This window comes from Egretta garzetta, unplaced genomic scaffold (genome assembly GCF_000687185.1).
Source record: "Egretta garzetta isolate BGI_Z169 unplaced genomic scaffold, ASM68718v1 scaffold64, whole genome shotgun sequence".
NCBI classification, from domain to species: domain Eukaryota; kingdom Metazoa; phylum Chordata; class Aves; order Pelecaniformes; family Ardeidae; genus Egretta; species Egretta garzetta.
The window spans coordinates 4,608,739-4,625,909 of record NW_009259596.1 but is presented as its reverse complement, the minus strand read 5'-3'; the positions used below and the strand labels follow the sequence as shown (position 1 = coordinate 4,625,909).

At 39.1% G+C, this 17,171-nt stretch overlaps 1 protein-coding gene across 1 annotated transcript in view; it reads right to left on the bottom strand.

The window, feature by feature from the left end:
• HDAC10 (histone deacetylase 10) overlaps positions 1-16,510 on the bottom strand; it is a 17,417-nt gene extending 907 nt beyond the window's left edge. Inside the window, exons 1-19 of the mRNA XM_035893715.1 lie at positions 16,431-16,510; positions 15,477-15,611; positions 13,139-13,235; positions 12,375-12,472; positions 12,190-12,294; positions 11,918-11,986; positions 11,149-11,275; positions 10,611-10,676; positions 10,220-10,279; positions 9,751-9,840; positions 8,478-8,584; positions 6,803-6,870; positions 6,056-6,317; positions 5,328-5,418; positions 3,653-3,738; positions 3,107-3,160; positions 2,370-2,454; positions 1,752-1,937; positions 6-130 (exon numbers count right to left, since the gene is read on the bottom strand). Coding sequence (XP_035749608.1) covers positions 6-130; positions 1,752-1,937; positions 2,370-2,454; positions 3,107-3,160; positions 3,653-3,738; positions 5,328-5,418; positions 6,056-6,317; positions 6,803-6,870; positions 8,478-8,584; positions 9,751-9,840; positions 10,220-10,279; positions 10,611-10,676; positions 11,149-11,275; positions 11,918-11,986; positions 12,190-12,294; positions 12,375-12,472; positions 13,139-13,235; positions 15,477-15,611; positions 16,431-16,495 — 1,976 coding nt within the window. The 5' untranslated portion in view covers positions 16,496-16,510. The remainder of the gene's footprint in view (positions 1-5; positions 131-1,751; positions 1,938-2,369; positions 2,455-3,106; positions 3,161-3,652; positions 3,739-5,327; positions 5,419-6,055; positions 6,318-6,802; positions 6,871-8,477; positions 8,585-9,750; positions 9,841-10,219; positions 10,280-10,610; positions 10,677-11,148; positions 11,276-11,917; positions 11,987-12,189; positions 12,295-12,374; positions 12,473-13,138; positions 13,236-15,476; positions 15,612-16,430) is intronic.
• Positions 16,511-17,171: the final 661 nt, after the last annotated feature.

The window sequence follows — 17,171 nt, the reverse complement described above, 5'->3', positions numbered from 1 at the left end:
GAAACTGGTATCTTAATGTTTTTATTTTATTTACTTTTTCTTCGGTGGGAGGTACATAAACTCCAAAGTGAGGTGTAGAAGCACCCACTAATGTTTTGGCTACACTTTGCATTAAATTTACGTCTGTGTCCTATTTAAGAAGAAAAAAAAATATTCCTGGGAACCAAACTTTCTTCGTTTCAGTAATACATGGAATATTTTAAAACAAGCTTTTGTAATTAAGTTGCTAATACTAGTAGCAAGAATGAGCAACTTTCATTTTTCAAATAAAAATGTGTCAAAATGGAGTTTTTTGTGAAAAAGTTAAATTAATTTTTATCTCCTGGAAAACTTGTTTTTTCAAATAAAGAAACTCAGTTTTCCTTTCGTGATTGAAAAGAAACAGTGTAAATCAATGTCATTTGCTCACAGAAATTATATTCTGGGGTGTCCATAGTATATAAGGATTATTAGCATTTATCTTGAAGAGTCTTACTCTATTTTATTTTTAAAAGATAGAAGTCTTTTTTCAATTATTCTAAAAAAACAAACCCATGCCTCAGAAAATCCCTGCACATTAGATAATCCTGTTACGGAGCTACCTGCAGAATACCAATAGAAAAGTCTCAGTCATTTCTTCAAGGTGTGTGTCTAACTTCCTCTTTACCTCCGAGTTTACCCTTCAGAAGATCAATAATTTTTTCCATTTTGTACTCTTAATTAGTAATGTACAAATACACTATTTCTGTATACTGTATAGCAATGTACAAGCTGTATTAGACAATTTACCTATCAGCACTGTAAATACAGAATGAAGTATGTCAAAATCCACTTAACTGGCAGCTTAATGAATAGTATGTTTTTAATCGGGTGCTTGCTGGGAAAGAGATTAGAATAAAATTGCATACATGAACAATTATCGTTTCTCATTAAAGAACAACTAGAAGGCACAAAAGCGATCTGAAGTTACTGTTTCACAGGACACAGATAGAAATTGTGTTACCTGTAGCCACAAGATGCTGCAGATGCCAAGAGCGTAAACTGCATTCTTTAACAGGTTAGATCAATTCATGGAAGATACCCTCGCTGGCACTTATCCACTGGTCTGGATACAGCCTCTGACTTCCTACATTTACAAAACCTTAACGTGGATATATTCTTTATTTCCTTTCCCCTGCTCTCTATCAGAAACACAAAGCTGGGGTAGATTGCCTCTCAAGTTGCGTATTATGGCAATTAAGTTCACTTAAAGGATATGTGCCAGTTTGATTTATTTTCTGCATGATGGAAGTCGTGTGTGATGAAGTACCACATGGGGGCGAGAAGGAGAGGAAATTTAGTGTTTTATGATAAACAGGACAATGGGTTGCTTTCAATCACTTTGGATGGAAAGAGGCCATATAATTAACAGACTCTCTTTTCAGGAGGTGACTCTGAGCTGTGAATCCCAGGTGGAAAGGGAAGTTAATCCCCAAACCACGGCAAACTGTCAGAACATATACTGTCTATAGACTTAACCATGGGCTTGCATTCACGCCTCAGCTTCTCCATGGTGCAGGCTGCCTAGAGCTCGGTATGCATCTGTGTCTGGTCTTGTTCTCAGGCTGGAGAGAAACTTAGGCCATTTGCATCATGAACTCAGGGGTACCAAAGGCAGTACAGATACAGCCAACATTTTCTGCTAGGCAGCTTGAAGCAGTTCATACCAAGCATGCTGCTGCTTGATTTGAGTTCTGTCCTAGGCACTTTGAAGTACTAGCACTGCTTCTTACCTCAATCACTGCAAAAATTCGAGAATCGGCTAATCCTTGTAGTAAAGCAAAAAGCAGAGAAATTCCACTTATTCCAAGGCTCCTGTTTGGTCCAACAGCTATTACTGTCAAGTTAGGTTGGTAACTATATGCTACAGGAAGAATGAATCCAAGTACAGCCGAAAAGAAGTCATTTCCTTCAGCATCCTTGAACAACAATGAGAAACTGTTTAGCCAAATGTAAAGCCCCAAATGCCCATACAGAAAACAAAACAGTAAGGTGATCTCAAAAAGCTATTGATTGACCTAGAAAACAAGATACTGATCTATTTTCACAGCAATTTTTATATTAAACGTGCAGATTTTTCATCTCTTCCTTAGTGTCTTCATGCTGCAACTCTGCCTTCTTGAAGATGAACTACAGTAGCTACCGAAGGTTTCCTCAAGCGCATGCATCCTATACACTCTAAACATCCGTGAAGGAGTAGTACCCTGGCAAGGGCAAGCAAAGGCAATATGTTCAAAGGTCCAAACTGCGGTGAGGGGTGTAATTCTTGGTGTCATTTTATGACTTTATAAATATATTCCATTATTTCTGCTAAACAAGTTTTTCTCTTGTTTCCAGAAAGTGAATCTTACCTCTTTCCAGCTTAGAGAAATGTAGTGTTTGGAGCTCGTCTTTCCAGACTGTTCTTTCTCACAAATATGTATCACGAGTATTTTTCTGTAAATAAAAACTACACCTGAGTATTTAACCACAACTTCCAATGAGATAAAAAGATCTTTTCTTTCATCATTCTTTAAATACTAAATCATAATACGGGAGCAAATAACTGTTTGCATTACTACATGCCATAAGGTAAATACCAATTAAAACTGAAATCCTTTTTAAGGTATTTGTAAAAAGTATATTAAAGACTATGGGCAAATTGCTTTTAAGAAAAAGGGAAAAAAAATGGCAAAAAAAAGTTACAGATAAGTAAGATGACTTTCAATACAGAACTCAGCATCAGCAGTGTGTGCTCCCTGCAGTTATAAGGGGGTACACCCATTATAATTAATAATTGCTTTCTTTATTACTTTGTATTTTCAATATTCTATTTGCAATATTCTACTTTCAATAACAATCTAAATTTCAATTAATATAGAAGGATTACACTTTAAACCTACCACTAAACTCGTAAGGCAGCATTTAGAGATAGCAGTTTGTCTTTAGAGATGTATTTGGGGATGTTTTGTATTTTGTCTCAAGCTAAACTTAATGAACATCAGCTCATGACTGATTGCTTAGTGCGGATTTCATCATACATATGGACATTTGTGAACATTTATAAAGCCTTTGGGATTTGACTCCCTGACATAAAGAGAAACCTCACCCATCTTCTGTGTTCTGTATGTTCTGCATGTCTCCAACAAATATACAAAGCACTCTGCAGAAAACAAAGAAAAATATATATACATTTACATCTACAAGTAATTTTTTTTCAATTAGTGCAATTTGTTTAAAGAGTTTACATGTAGATTAGATGCATAAAACCAGAATGCATATTGTTTCTGAATTTGGTCTGCTAGAAGTATAAAGAAAACACATTTATGACAGGCCAAGGGAACTCCTTTTCTCCCACCAAATACTGGGCAGAAAAAAAAAAAAACCACCCAAGAAAATGTCCCTAAGCCAAAGACAATTGAAATCTGACAGAGAAAACGTAGGCTAGCACAGCAGTCATCCTTACCAATGTTTTTCTTTTGGTAAGGCAAAAGGCTTTTGCTGGCATATACAATATTGTCTGTACTACATATTGAAAATGCTATGCGTATGGAGATGCTACTTGTTTTGAAATTAAGGTTTCAAAGGCAATTTGCCATATTTCACACACTTTTATTTTTACATTTTGTCCCAGATGCAAAAGATACAAATTCACCTTTCAAATCCAAAACGAACAGTATGTCTTAGTGCAACAGCAACAGAAACAGCAGCTGTGGGCGATCCTGCAATTCCATTGCATACCTACAAAACATTTGTCATTCAGAAGTAATTAATGCTGCACAAGATCATGTCATTTTACGTTTTTAACAACTGTATTTTTACTTCTTTACATGTATCATTCAAACAAAGCTACAGCAGCATGAAAAGGGATTTTAATGATCTATCATAGCAGGGTTAAGAAAATATTATTAATTACTTTTCTACAGAAAATCCGTATTTGATCATTATGCCAAGAGCTGTTCTATTACATCAAAAGTATGGTGCTATGCTGAAAGGCAACTGTAAAAACAGCTTTTGCAGGGGGAGGTCATCTTTACTGGTTCTCTCGATAGTCCGCAGATTGGATACATTCAGTGTGCCAGCAGGCAAACTGCACCAGAAATACATACCCTATGAAAAGGAGCTTGCCCCTGAATTCTAATTCTGACTCTTCCTTTAACCTAGGCAAGCTATTCCTTTCTGGAAAATACTATAACAGTATTACTCAGTCAACCTTTCAGTGTTCATTTGTGTTGTGTGGTGCTTTGAATGCTACCTGAAAGCTAAGCAGGAAGGTAATGCATGCTCCCCCTCCTCACGCCTCCTCTTTCTGTCAACACAAAAACCTCAGCTTAGCATCTGCAACTCATGGAAAGTTTTATATCTTTTTGCCAGTTAGCTGGGGTTTTTTTAATCTGTTTATAGGCTCTCCTAGAGGTATGTGCAGTCTGTAACATTGGAAATTTGTCCCTGAGGTCTACATACATGACTTCCAACAGCAAGAAGATGGCTTACAAGAAAGAGGCCATTCTGGCAGCTACTCTTCCTTGCAGGCCTGGTAAGACAGAGGAAGACACCAATTTATTATGATGTGATAATCTTTTGTTTTCTTGTTTTCAGTTTTTCCCTTTGCTTCTCCAAGTTTTTACACATACATACAAACATGCACCCTCTAAGCCTGCCTTCTCTTCATTCCTGACCCTGCAAGAATCAAAATGCTGAAGTGGAATTACTCTGTTCAGAATCACAGCATACAGTGGTGTTTTCAAGAGCTCCACTAAAGCAGTATGTCTGCGTGTGTGTGTGTGTATAAATGAAAATTTACTCTGAGTAAATTGTTGTACAAATAATGGTAAGTGGGTGCAGCTGCACATAGCATAGCATCTTGTAACGAAGGGTAATGCAGAAGTAAACTCTGTCCTAAAGGCAGAACTCTGCGCACTGAGACAGGAAAATTTTTGACATTTCTTGCTCAGATTTGCTACTGCTCACTGGTGCTTGATGACCACCTTCTGCTCCCCTTAACCGGAAGAGTGAATGCCTGGCTCACCTGTATGTCAGAGAGTGATGAGAAGGTTGTTACTGACTCATATGCTGTGACTGCAGAGAAGCAGGACAATGTCTTGTCCAAAGATCATTAGAAAGATGTCTGGGCTTAACAGCTATCCCTAAATAGTTGTTTTCTCATCTTGTATACTCACTCTTGTAGCTAAGCACACTGTAGCTGAGATTAGTGGGGTCGTGATCTACACAGTAACTAATACCTGGATGACAATATAGTATAAGCAGAAATCAGAGGAATCCAGCGCTTCCCCACCCTCCCCCCCAAGATCAAAGCAGTTGATTATTACCTCCTTCTTAAGTATTTTATCTAGAATGGCCAACATACTGCCAAGAGAGAGCAAAGTTTTGTCCTCTTTCACAAGGTCTGCGTAAAAGCCACTGTAAAATAAATCATATGAATTAAAACTAGGTTAGAGGCAATAATGCTTTTGAAGAGGACACTGATATGGTACTTCATAGTTAGTATTGATGAGATACGTTTTGTATAGGTGCTACATTCATTCCCAAAAATCTAACTCTAGCAGGAAGATGACAACACTGTTGCCTGACGGTCTTGAGCTCTATAAACCTGTCTCCATTCTGCTCTGGAAAGAAAACAAAAATGTCTGGTGTTATTCAGGAAATACAGTTCTGTAAAAATTAGGCTTTCTAAGACAAAAAGTTGAGCTTCTCAAATCAGAGCAGTTTGGTATTTTTTTCAGCTAAGAGTGAACACAGAGCTTTAAGGCATCTTCCTAGCAAAATCTCTTTCTAAATGAATACATTTGCACTAACTGTTCTATCTCCATTGAAATAGTTTTCTCTCAAAGTATTCTGATTAGTTCTTTGAAGGACTTCAAGGCTACAAGTGATAACCAACACACATGTCTTCATTTTTCAAACAAAGAAACTCTGGCTATACTTGAGTAGACTAAGGCCAAAAAGATGACCATGGTAGAGACAGAGCTGGATGACAGTCTGAACAGAGACCTCTCATCCTCATAATTACCTTGAAAATCAAACAGATAGGACCAACCTGACAAGAGCTTTTATTTCAGTTTTGTCCATTTCCTTCACCAACTGAACAGGTACAGGGAACAAATGTGCTGAACTTTTAGCGTCAGTTGTTGTTGCTGTTTTGATGGGAGGCACTGGAAACAGAATATTTTTCATGTGCCGTTCCAAAAACCTTTCTACTTCGATAGCTTCATTGTTGTTAGTCATCTTAGATTCCTGTTCTGTGGAGGCCTTCTGTAGTAGGTGTGATTTGGTGCTCAGATTTTGTAAAAATGATGTGTCTAGGGAAAAAAAACAAAAGAGGGGTTTCACATGTGTTAATTCCTGAGCAGTGTGCTAATATTTGGTTACATTTATTTACAAACCAGAGTACCTCTCTATTCATAGTATGCATCTTTATTTCCATGCACTAGCTACAATGTTTCCTGCCACAGATGTTATTTTTCAGTGTTGCTACATTTGTTTTAATCTAGCGCAAACTCATAAATTGTAATAAATCTTATGCACATATTTTTGACACAGAAAACAGCATCCTCTCACAAAGATACCAAAGCGATACGTTTTGGTGCGATGTTTGCCAGCTTCAGAAGTTCTTTTCAGACCAGCTGAAGACATGGCCTTGAATGAAGCCTTAAAGTGCTTCCTGAGTACTTGACAAATAATTGGCAGTTGAATTATTTTAATCTGCTGGTATTAATCTTAATCATTTTGAATTTCTGTATAAATCCATTTACCGATCCCATTTGCTTGAAGAAAGAGAAATTACCTTCATACATCAACCATTTCCAGTAGGGTTTATGTGCTGCTCTCACATTTTGAATAGATTCAACAGCACTACAAAAGAAACAGGAGTAACAGTATCAGCCCTAATGAAAATACAGGAAACATAAAATTTACCTCAGTGAAAAAGCAAAACAAAAAAATCCAACTGAAAATGAACAAGCTCTGGTCTATTCCAAGAATGCAGAACAGAAAGATAGAGAGAATGAAAGTCAATGGGCAGACTGCTTGGAAAGATTAGATTGAAGAGTCAAAGAAAAGCGAAGAACACCTGCAGTATGTACACACGCTTACACACATTGAGTGAAATCCCAATCCTGCTGCTGGAGGAAGCATACCTGTCCCTGACTTCAGGGAAGTCTGTCTTTGCTCTATCTACAGAATGTAAAGATGTAATTAGATTCACTCAAAAGCAAGACTATCAGTTCAGGAAGCAAGTAAATCACATTCCCTGCTATTCTTTGTGTTGAAATGTCTTTTTTATTATCAGTGGTATTTGCAGCACTATAGGCAAATGGGCCTATTATGTTAGCTATCATACAAACATAATTCAGGTCATGTTAAATCTAAGACAAATTATGTGTACTTGGAGATTATTTGTAAGGTGTTCAGGAGCTGGACTGATATAATGAATAAATATGTAGTCAACTCTCTATTACCTAGGACAATAGCAACCTGAGATACTACAGTTGGTAGAGAAGAAAAAGAGGTGATACAGGGGCTACAGGATGTACTGGGAGCAAGATAACCAGCTTTGCTCCATCACAGTTTACCAAATCCAACTCTGCCCACAGCCTGGTTATATCTACGCTGCTTCCGTGACTGATCTGAGCTCTGAGTTTTAGCTAACACAGCCAACTGGTAGGTGCTGCCTTCTACCCACAAAAACGCATGAGGAGCATTACTGCTGAAAAAGGCACAGGACAACCACTGAGGTGGGAGAGAGACTGAGGAGGGAACATGGAGACGTGGAGGAGATGGTACAGACAGGTAGAGAGAAAGACGTTGTCTAGATGTGGAACTGATTCAGGCCCAAGGTTCAGAACGCTTTACTAGGTCAGATTCACCACTGTGCAAACCCAATATTACTGTCTCCAAAAAGAAGTTAGACACAAAGTTTAATTATCTTAGTACAGCCCCACACAGTGGAGTGCTTTTGCACCCCAGGCCTCGATGCTCTGAATTCCAGAAACACAAGGAGTCATCAAGACTGGCTCTGCACAGCACCAGCTCTAACTGATGACAGCAAGGTTAGCTCCAGCTGTTGCTGTACTACAGCAACTGACGTGGCTCTGGAGTCTGAAGAACTAATCCTTGCAATTACATACTTTCCCAAATACTGTCTGTTACTAACTGGCATTGCCTTGATTACAGCAGGATTGTCTCAGCCTTGAGTGAGATAGGTCTCTACAGGGTAACATGGCCCAAGGACAAATAGCATAAAATTATAAGCCATTAAGAAGTTCTTGAAATCGTTTCAGAAACAAAAGCATACAAAACTGTACCTTGGATGACTTTTTTGGAAACCAAGTTATGCAAAGCAGAAATAATATACTATAAAGCATCACATTAAAACCTTGCTTCAGCAAAACGTTCAAAGCACACGTCTTTAGTCTCTTTGATAAATACATGGATTGTTCTAAAATTCTTCATATGGTTACCTTAGGCAAGGTGCCATTTCTCCAGTTATTTGAGGTACAGGATCTCCAAGTAAAGTTTTTACAGTCATGCAGACTGATTCAGACAATGACTTTAAGTGGTATCCACCCTAGAAAAACATATTTTGTGTCACCAAAGGAACAAGTACTTGTAACATCTATATGAATATCAACATGGAAAAGAAATTAAACTTTTGAAATATATCTGAATTTACAGAAACAGAAGATGATATGCAAGTACATCCAAGTCAATGATTTTCAATATGGAAACAGTAACTCACAGGCTACTTCATTCAATTCATTTTATCATGGTTTGATTAATTTCAGAAATCAGTCATGACTTTCCCAGGAAAACCCTGGAAACATACGCCTTCTCCATTCCTATCCATGATATGCCATCTTCAACAATTCTTGTGGAAGATTCCTTAGAAGGCAAATACTATCACTGTCCTCTAAAATGTCTGTACAAGGCAAATCTCCCACAGCCCAACACTTGTAAGATATGGCTGTGCTAATGGTTTGGCAGAATTCGGAGAACAACTGAAAATAGGTTTAAGACTGCTAGAGTGCAGATGATAGACTGCTTCCTGCATACCACCTGTGGAGCAGTCACATCATCTGTGTTAGGAGGGGATGCTTATTTGCACTTCAGCTGGTAGACAGAAATATCTACAACCACCTGCTGGAGAGAAAGATGATGGAAGAAAGGTCATGCAAAACAGACAAAGAGAGAGTTGAAATATAGATTTCAAAAGGAGGAAACATTTTTAATTTTTTTTTAAAAAAAGCTCTTAAAAAACCAGCTTGCATAGAGGCTTTTAATCAGAAAAGGGCTCCATCACTAAGTAAGAGTATATTTAGGTTGAAGGTTTTTTAAACTCTCCTGGAGGAAGACATACTTGCAAAAACATTGGTAATGCAGCTTATTCACTAAATACATTTTAATGAGTTGGGGACTGTCCAGAGCAGCAATCTAGCCACTGCTCACAAGAGCTGAACATATCTGTGCAGGATACGTTTTTTTGAACAATGAGCATATGCTCTTCTCTTTCAAAATTTTAAGTTAAAAAAAAAAATCAGTTTTTAAGACACTCATTTCTTCTAATGTATAACAGCTTTGTCAAATCTTAGCTATTTTTGCATTCCAGATTCCCAAAAGAAAGATAAAAAGAATAAATTATTTTGTTAAGAATTTTTACTTCCTAGCTTCTAGCTTGCCCTATATGGCTCTAATACAAAGACCCTTCCTCTGGGAGTATGTTTCCAAAGTCTTTACCTCTAGGATGACACACAGCTTTCCATTAGCTAACTGCATCAGGAAATGGGTAAGGTGGGCAAAAACCTCAGGAGTGGCATTCATCTGACCCTAAATCAAAGAAAAAAATTTTAAGAGATAAAATCTTGAATCAAAAACATTGGCAAAAAAACCCCAAACAATCTGAAATAGATGAGTCTTAAGTTGTAATACTGGAACACTTGCCTCTCATTCTATCTAACAAAATGCTGAATCAGCTGCTTTAAAGGAAGGTACAAAAACCACCACAGTAATTACACCTATGGGATAATTTGTCTTCACATGTCTTGTTGTAGCATTAATGAGCTGGGGTCAGCTTAAAGACTCAAACATGTATTTTTAGCTCAGTCAAAGTGAATTTCACCTAGCAATCACAGGAGATTTAAGAGGTAGGAATATTTTGCAAGCAGGTTCATAACTGACAATACAAAGGCCACAACAAGTTACTTACTTCAGGGTCTCCAATTCCAGAATCGTATCCAGAGGAGACAAGAACCAGTTCAGGATCAAACTGTTATAAAACAGACAGAGTTGTAGCACATTCTTATGTCCTATTTTCAATTTTGTACTGGCTTTCAACTGTACCATGTTCAGCTGTATTTTCAGCTAGAATATGAACAAAAACAAAGACTCTCCTTGAATAAAAACTAAGATCACCCTAATATTCCATAAATATTATTCAGTTGGTCAGGACATTATTCATACCAGCAGAAACAATGTGTTAACTGTGCAACTGGCAATTACTGCATTTCTACAAAATATTCAATGGTACCTGCTTAAGAAGTATTTAGGAAGTAGTCTTTGGTTTTGCTATTCAAACAGCAGAGCAGTAAAAAAATTACCTCAAAAGCCATTGGAAGCAACACATGGAAAAATGCAGCAAGATAATCTGAATTTCCCATCCCAACCTGCAAAATGTGAGAAATATAGGTCACGTTTTCCTGTTGGAATAACAAATATTTACGGTTCTTCAAGAGTTTAGGGAAATTTTTAAAGATAGCATTAAAAGTTTAAGATAAGGGAACCTTATGAGGTCAAGTAAAACACCATTTAAGTAAAGTGCATAAACATCCACCATTTTTCTCTGCTGAATGAGTATGGATGCAATCATCTCCTGAAACACTTCCTGTTTTGATGCCTAGGCAAGATATTGAAGAAAAAAAGAATATGTGCGTGTTTCTCGCTGTTTTTTTTTTTTTTTTAAACTTTATCATATTCTGAGCCGTATTTCTCAGCAGACATTCCACTGACAGGAAGGAGGTACAGTGTGCTGAGGCATCTGCCATGCAAGTGAAGCAGCGTACTTCTCAGAAAGCGTTACATGAAGTATGAGACAGAAAGCTATTGCATTTGCTTTGTTGTGCTGTAAATAACATTTACCTTATTCCAAGGCAAATTTATGTTAAAACCTTTTCCTCTTCCCAGACCCACAGCATCATAATCAGATTCTTTGAGTGACGGCCAGAATTCCTGATGCTCATAGCGATGCCAGGAAAAATACAAAACACTGCAAGTTACAAGAAACAAATCCAACTTGATGAAAAGATTCTGAAACTGACTTTGTATCCTGAACCTGGTGGCGGTATTGACTAAAGGCATGAAAATAGAATCATCCTTTCCCCTTAGTTCTCTTAACAGACTTGGACTGCGAAACTTGATACAGTAGGTCCTATGCCAAAATTAACCTAGGACAACTGCTAAAAATGTATTGTATGCGTGCAATCCCTTCACATCAAAGACAAGGCATTTTCAGAAAAGCAGACATTTCTAGAATCTAATTCTGTGGCTTTTCAGAAAACAATGTGTTTTATGCAACTACTACTCGAATACTTCAACTGAGAGATCCCTGAATAGAGAGAATAGAGAAGTTACCTGCATACTGTCACAGAGTTACTACTGGCAAACCAAGGCACTCATATTGCTCACTTTGTTTGTTATTCTTTACAGTAGAATAGATTTACATAGTTCTTTCTGTTAGAATTTTCCCTCAATTTGGTAACAAGTAAAACCAATAGTGACTAAAATAGCAAGGAGAATGTTTCGTGTTTTGTAAGATACTAGTTTTAGAAAGTTAAGAAATCTTACTCATTACAGAGGAAAGTGCTATTTAACCAGCTAACATAATAAATAAATAAAATATCCTTCAAACCTTGGATCCTCTTCAAATATATATTGAGTTCCTTGCCCGTGGTGCACATCCCAGTCAACAATTAGGATTCTGCACAGATCAGTAAAAGAAAACATTCAGCAGAAAAATCACAGCATCTTGATCACAATGAGGTACAGATGAATAATGTTTTTCTGTCCTGAGAGTGACACGACACCCATAAAGCTCTAGACATTAGTCTAAAATAGTATAATGTCAAACAGTTGTCTAAATGCCATACTTACATATGATAAGCTTCTCTAGGGTCAACTTACCTCTGTAGACCATATTTCAGTTTTGCATATTCTGCTGCAATAGCAACATTGTTGAACAAACAAAACCCATTAGCTGCATTTCTCTGGCTGTGGTGACCTGGAGGTCTAAAATGAAGTTTTACACGGTTACTCACAACAAAGGAAATTTCGGGGAGAAATGAAGGCTTTCTCATGTATTTTCTTACCTTACTAATGCCATTCCATTGCACACTTTTCCTGACATCACAGCATCCACCAGCTGCAAAGTTGCTCCTACTGCTAGTCTGGCACACCGGTAAGTGTTCTGAAAAAGAGAATCTCTTAGTTGCCATCACTCACTCATCAGCTTGTTTTAAACTAATCACACATGACATGCTTTTGCACCCCAGCAGCAAATTGTCTTGACATAAGTCTACCCTACTGAGCTTCTATGCAGGTAGTTGAAAGCAGAATTTTACAACACAATTTCCAATGTGCTTTCTACTAGGTTTATCCGTGATCGCCATATCCTTTATAAGGATGTTCTCTCTGGAGCAGTTAAGAAACATGAGATGGACATATTGAACTGACTGGTGGAATAACATGGCATCTTTGAGAATGAGGAATGAAACTTTACAGCAACAAAACACAAAAAGACTTCACCTCCATTACCTGGCACAACATTTAAGAGTGACTGTTACCGAAATGTGATTTGCAGGTCACTAATGGTCTACAGTGACAAAAACAGAGCTAAAATGCACTATAGTGGTATGATGCAATTACAGAATAGATGACAGGACGCTTAACCAATTTAAATTACAGCATTACACTAAACTTGAAACAGGTAACAATAACGTCATAGATATATGTAAGTCTACTTCAATAGTAATAAATGCTTTGCTAATTTTCCCCTACTTAGAAAAGTGCCACTCAGAAGCAGAAACACAAATACTTGTAACTCCCAATAGAGGATGCAGTTTAACTTACACACCGGATGAAAGAAAAAAGCATCATAATTTCCAGAGATTCTTTTCAGTTCCTCTTCGTTCATTGTCTGGGTGCTTTTTGCCACTTCCAAGTATTCTGAACTGCAGAGAAAAGAGAGATTAAGATAACACTTAACAAAGTAAATAGACCTATAAGGGTTTTTTTAAATGCAAAATGTAATTAAAAGTAACAGAATATATGTTAAAAGCGGCTTTCTGTGAGACTTCACAAGTCCAGTAGGTACTCTGGAACTCTAGTTACAGGAGATGGTGCAAAAATAAGGAGTGCTACGAAAGCAAGGGTTCTTGGTTGTCATTAAGAATATGACATTATTCTCCCTTCTCCAGTGGCAAGAGCAATTAGTCTTGCTTTCAAAAAAAAGCTCTTTGTGCATCATGCAACAATCTGTTTTGCAATCCATCCTACATACAGACACCATTTCAACAAGAACTAAATTAGGATTCTGACAGTCATCAGCGTGTGAATTACAACTCTGAGAATGTGTGCCTAGTGTGTCTCGTTCTACGGAAAACAAGTATTTGAATTAATCCCTTATCAGGTGTGCACTAACTCCCTCTTCACTAGTTCAAGAGTGCAATAAGCACTAAGGCACTAGAATCAATGTTTCCCCCATTGTCTGTCACTGCTCTCCTGCCCTTGTGCAGTGAGCCAGAAATGGAGGCTGGTGGCATCTACTCTCCCACCTGTGCCCTAATCGAGGACACAATGACCACATGCATTCCTCTAGGTGGACAATGCCAAACCAACCAGAGTTTCACAACAACATGAAATGCACTAGTGCTGCCTAATGGAAGTAAAGCTAAACAGTGGCTTCAAAATGAAGGTGTTAACAGGCATAAAACCATATGAACCTCAATGACTATATAATTACCAGCTTAAGTTCATCAGCGGGCTCGTAACTGTGAACACATACAAAACATTTTTATAGGAGTCATATTTGTTTCAGCGCAAAAGTGTTTTAGAAAGGGAAGAGCTCTATTATCTCCAGCTTACCTATGGAAACCAAGACAAGACTTAGTGAAGCCGTTTGTCCCCAAGTCATCTAGCAGGAGCAACTCAGCTGGGAACAGTGATCAAGTCTCTTCATGACCCAATCAGAAAAAGCATTTACTATGAAAATAAATTATATGGGTACACAGCAATAATTGCATTCTAACAAACAACTATGTTCTGAGGAAAAATACTGTTCTGGAATCCGAAAATTTTAAGCATGACTTGGGATCAAGCTATGGTCCTCGTCACAGGTGTCAAGGCCCTGAGTGCAACCCTTTCCTCCTGGGGTTTGGCTGCTGGGTTCAGAACCAGCTTGAAGATAGAATAACCTTGTAAGAAGGAGCTAGAAGGAGCCTCAGCAGAGGTTCCCTGCAGTCAGCTCTGCTAAGAAGTCTCAGCAGAGGCTCCCCCTCATTCCATAGGCACCTGCTTTTAAAATAAGGCTCTCAACCTTGGCTACGCTGCAGATGCGTTGTGTAGCTGTGTCTTGTGTCTGGCCATGAACCCCACAGATCTGGACCCAGACCCTGACCTGTGGGCTGACTCTTTAGCTTGACCTCAGACCTGCCACGTCACTACAGCCTCGTCAGGCAATCTGAACTCATGGCTGACTCCAGTTACCATCACCGGACCTGTGCTGCTCGCCTTGCTTGCATATTGTGGCACTGTGCCCCGGGTCCAGGAAGCCACTGCCACTGGTTGCTTTGTCACCACGCTCTGCTCCTGACTCCCCTTGCCTTTCAGAGAAGGCTGCCCTTGCCGCTCCCTGACAAGGGCAAATGAGCGCACAAGCAACATGCAGAATCATCTGCAGCTGGTTGCAGAATCATCACACCAAGGTGACAAATGCCAGAGCAGACTTCATTGCCACCACTTCAGAACGGGTAGGCTGCTGCTCCTCTGAACTCTCTCCCCACAATTAGCTGCAGGTTTTTCTGTTCGGTTCACTCTAGCTTAAATATGCTTAGGAGAAAGAGGAGGGTATTATCTTTCTAAAAGAACACCCATTTTTTTCTACACTTTTAAAAGTCTTTTCCCAATTTTTATTAGAAGTTTACTTTTAATCCTGCGTATAAATCAGCATTCCTTGCTTGAGAACCCAAACAGTCACAATGGAGATTTACTGGAACAGCAGATTCGTACTTCAGCACCTACACCATACCCGACGTTATTTGTCCAACTTTGTGTGACACGTTTTCCATTGAAATTACTGGAAGTGACTGAGTTTTGGAGCAGACCTTTTCAAACAGAGCAAAATATGACCTGGAGGTATGAGATCTGTTATTTCATTGAATTAATCTGAACAGTGATGAAAGTAAGTTTCAGACCTGTGAACCAACAGGATCTCCTCCTCGCTTCCTTCTCTGACAGGCACGTGGACACACCTTTCCACAAGATGGTAACATTTAAGCTGCTCATAGGAGGATGACAGTCTTTCTGGCACTTCAATATCGCAAGCAGGACTAAAAATAAGCAATAATCGTATTACTATAATACCACACCAGCTCAGCTAACAAATACACTTCATAACGCCTAGCTTTTAACTTCCTATTGTAAGAAGGTTCATCACCCGCATGGAGGGACACGTGAGAGTAAAAGAAAAATAAAATCTTTAAACACTTCTTGTTTTGGAATTGAGCCAAAATTCTAAAATATGTACATAGAGAAATACTTATGGTTCTTAAATAGAAAGGAAACATAATAGCATCCTTTTTTTGTGAACTACAGACACGGGAATGCTGAAATGAAAGCTGTAGATTACAGTGAAGGTGAACACAGGAGAAGCAGGTTTGGGAGAGAAGGCAGCAGGGGACTGTTACTCCAAGCGTTGCAAAGGTATGGTCTAATTTATGTAAATTCAAGCAAGCGGCATATACCAATTTCTAATTGAATTTAATCGATGGGTTTCAGCTGAGTAAGTATATCTACATATTTTTTTCCAAGATTGGTGATACTTTAGCTTTATAAACAATTTAATTAGCTTAAAATACTTTATTTAAGGGCCTACTCAAATGCCTAATGCCGACACTTCTTGTTAAGGCCTACCAGACCAGAGGGTTACAGCTTCTCAAACCCAGCTTCAGATTATCATTACAGCATCGGGATACAAAGTGGGAATAAATAAAAACGTTTCTCCAAAAGCAAAGGCTATTTACCAGGAAAATGACAGCATTTCTGTCGCCAGATATTTCAGATTACATTTACAAAATCTGCATTTACTTGGCACTTCTCTCCGCAGTCCTAGTAAGAATCTACTCATAAAAAGGACGGCAGCGACTTACTCACTCCAAAGTAGTTTATGAGTGGTCATCTCCTCATCGTAGATCAGCGCTGTTCCTGAAGCCATTGCTACAGACCAAACAAAACAAAAATCCCAGGACACGTATTTCAGGCAAGTGAGAATAATATGTACAGACCGTATCTGCCTGGTGAAGGATGATTTTTGCACTTTAGACTTTGCACTTACAGAACGAAATCAGAGAAAATCATTTAGGAGGAGCCCTGACAAGGCCGAGGGGCGAGGCAGCAGCGCAAAGGTAATGGCACAGACCTGGAAGCTGGATGCAGGCAGGGAGGATTCACCATTACCTGCATTTTCAACACCTCGGCACCGGTGTTTCTGGTGCAGGGGAAGGGGTTATGCCATCTCTCCAAGCCCCGCCAGCCCACGCTCAGGGCCAGGCCCGCGCAGGCCTCCTCACCCCGCCACTGCACCCAGACACTCGGCGTGGGACGGAACTGCTGCTTGTGAGAGCTCCGGTCATAAAGCCCCGGCGCATGAAAAGCGGGGTTGCAGACACCAGGGGTGGCACAACTGCAGGGACAACTGCTGTGCTTAAAACCTTACCGGTCTTTCAATAACCCGACAGAGGCATTTAAGCGAAACAAAGAAACCGATGCCAAGAAAGAGAGATTAAAGGCACGGCTGGCCGCTCGGCCCCCTCACCGGAGCCGCCCAGGGGCGCGTTCACGTGGGCCGCGGGCCCCCTCCGCTCCTCGCCTGCCTCCCGCCCGCGGGGGAA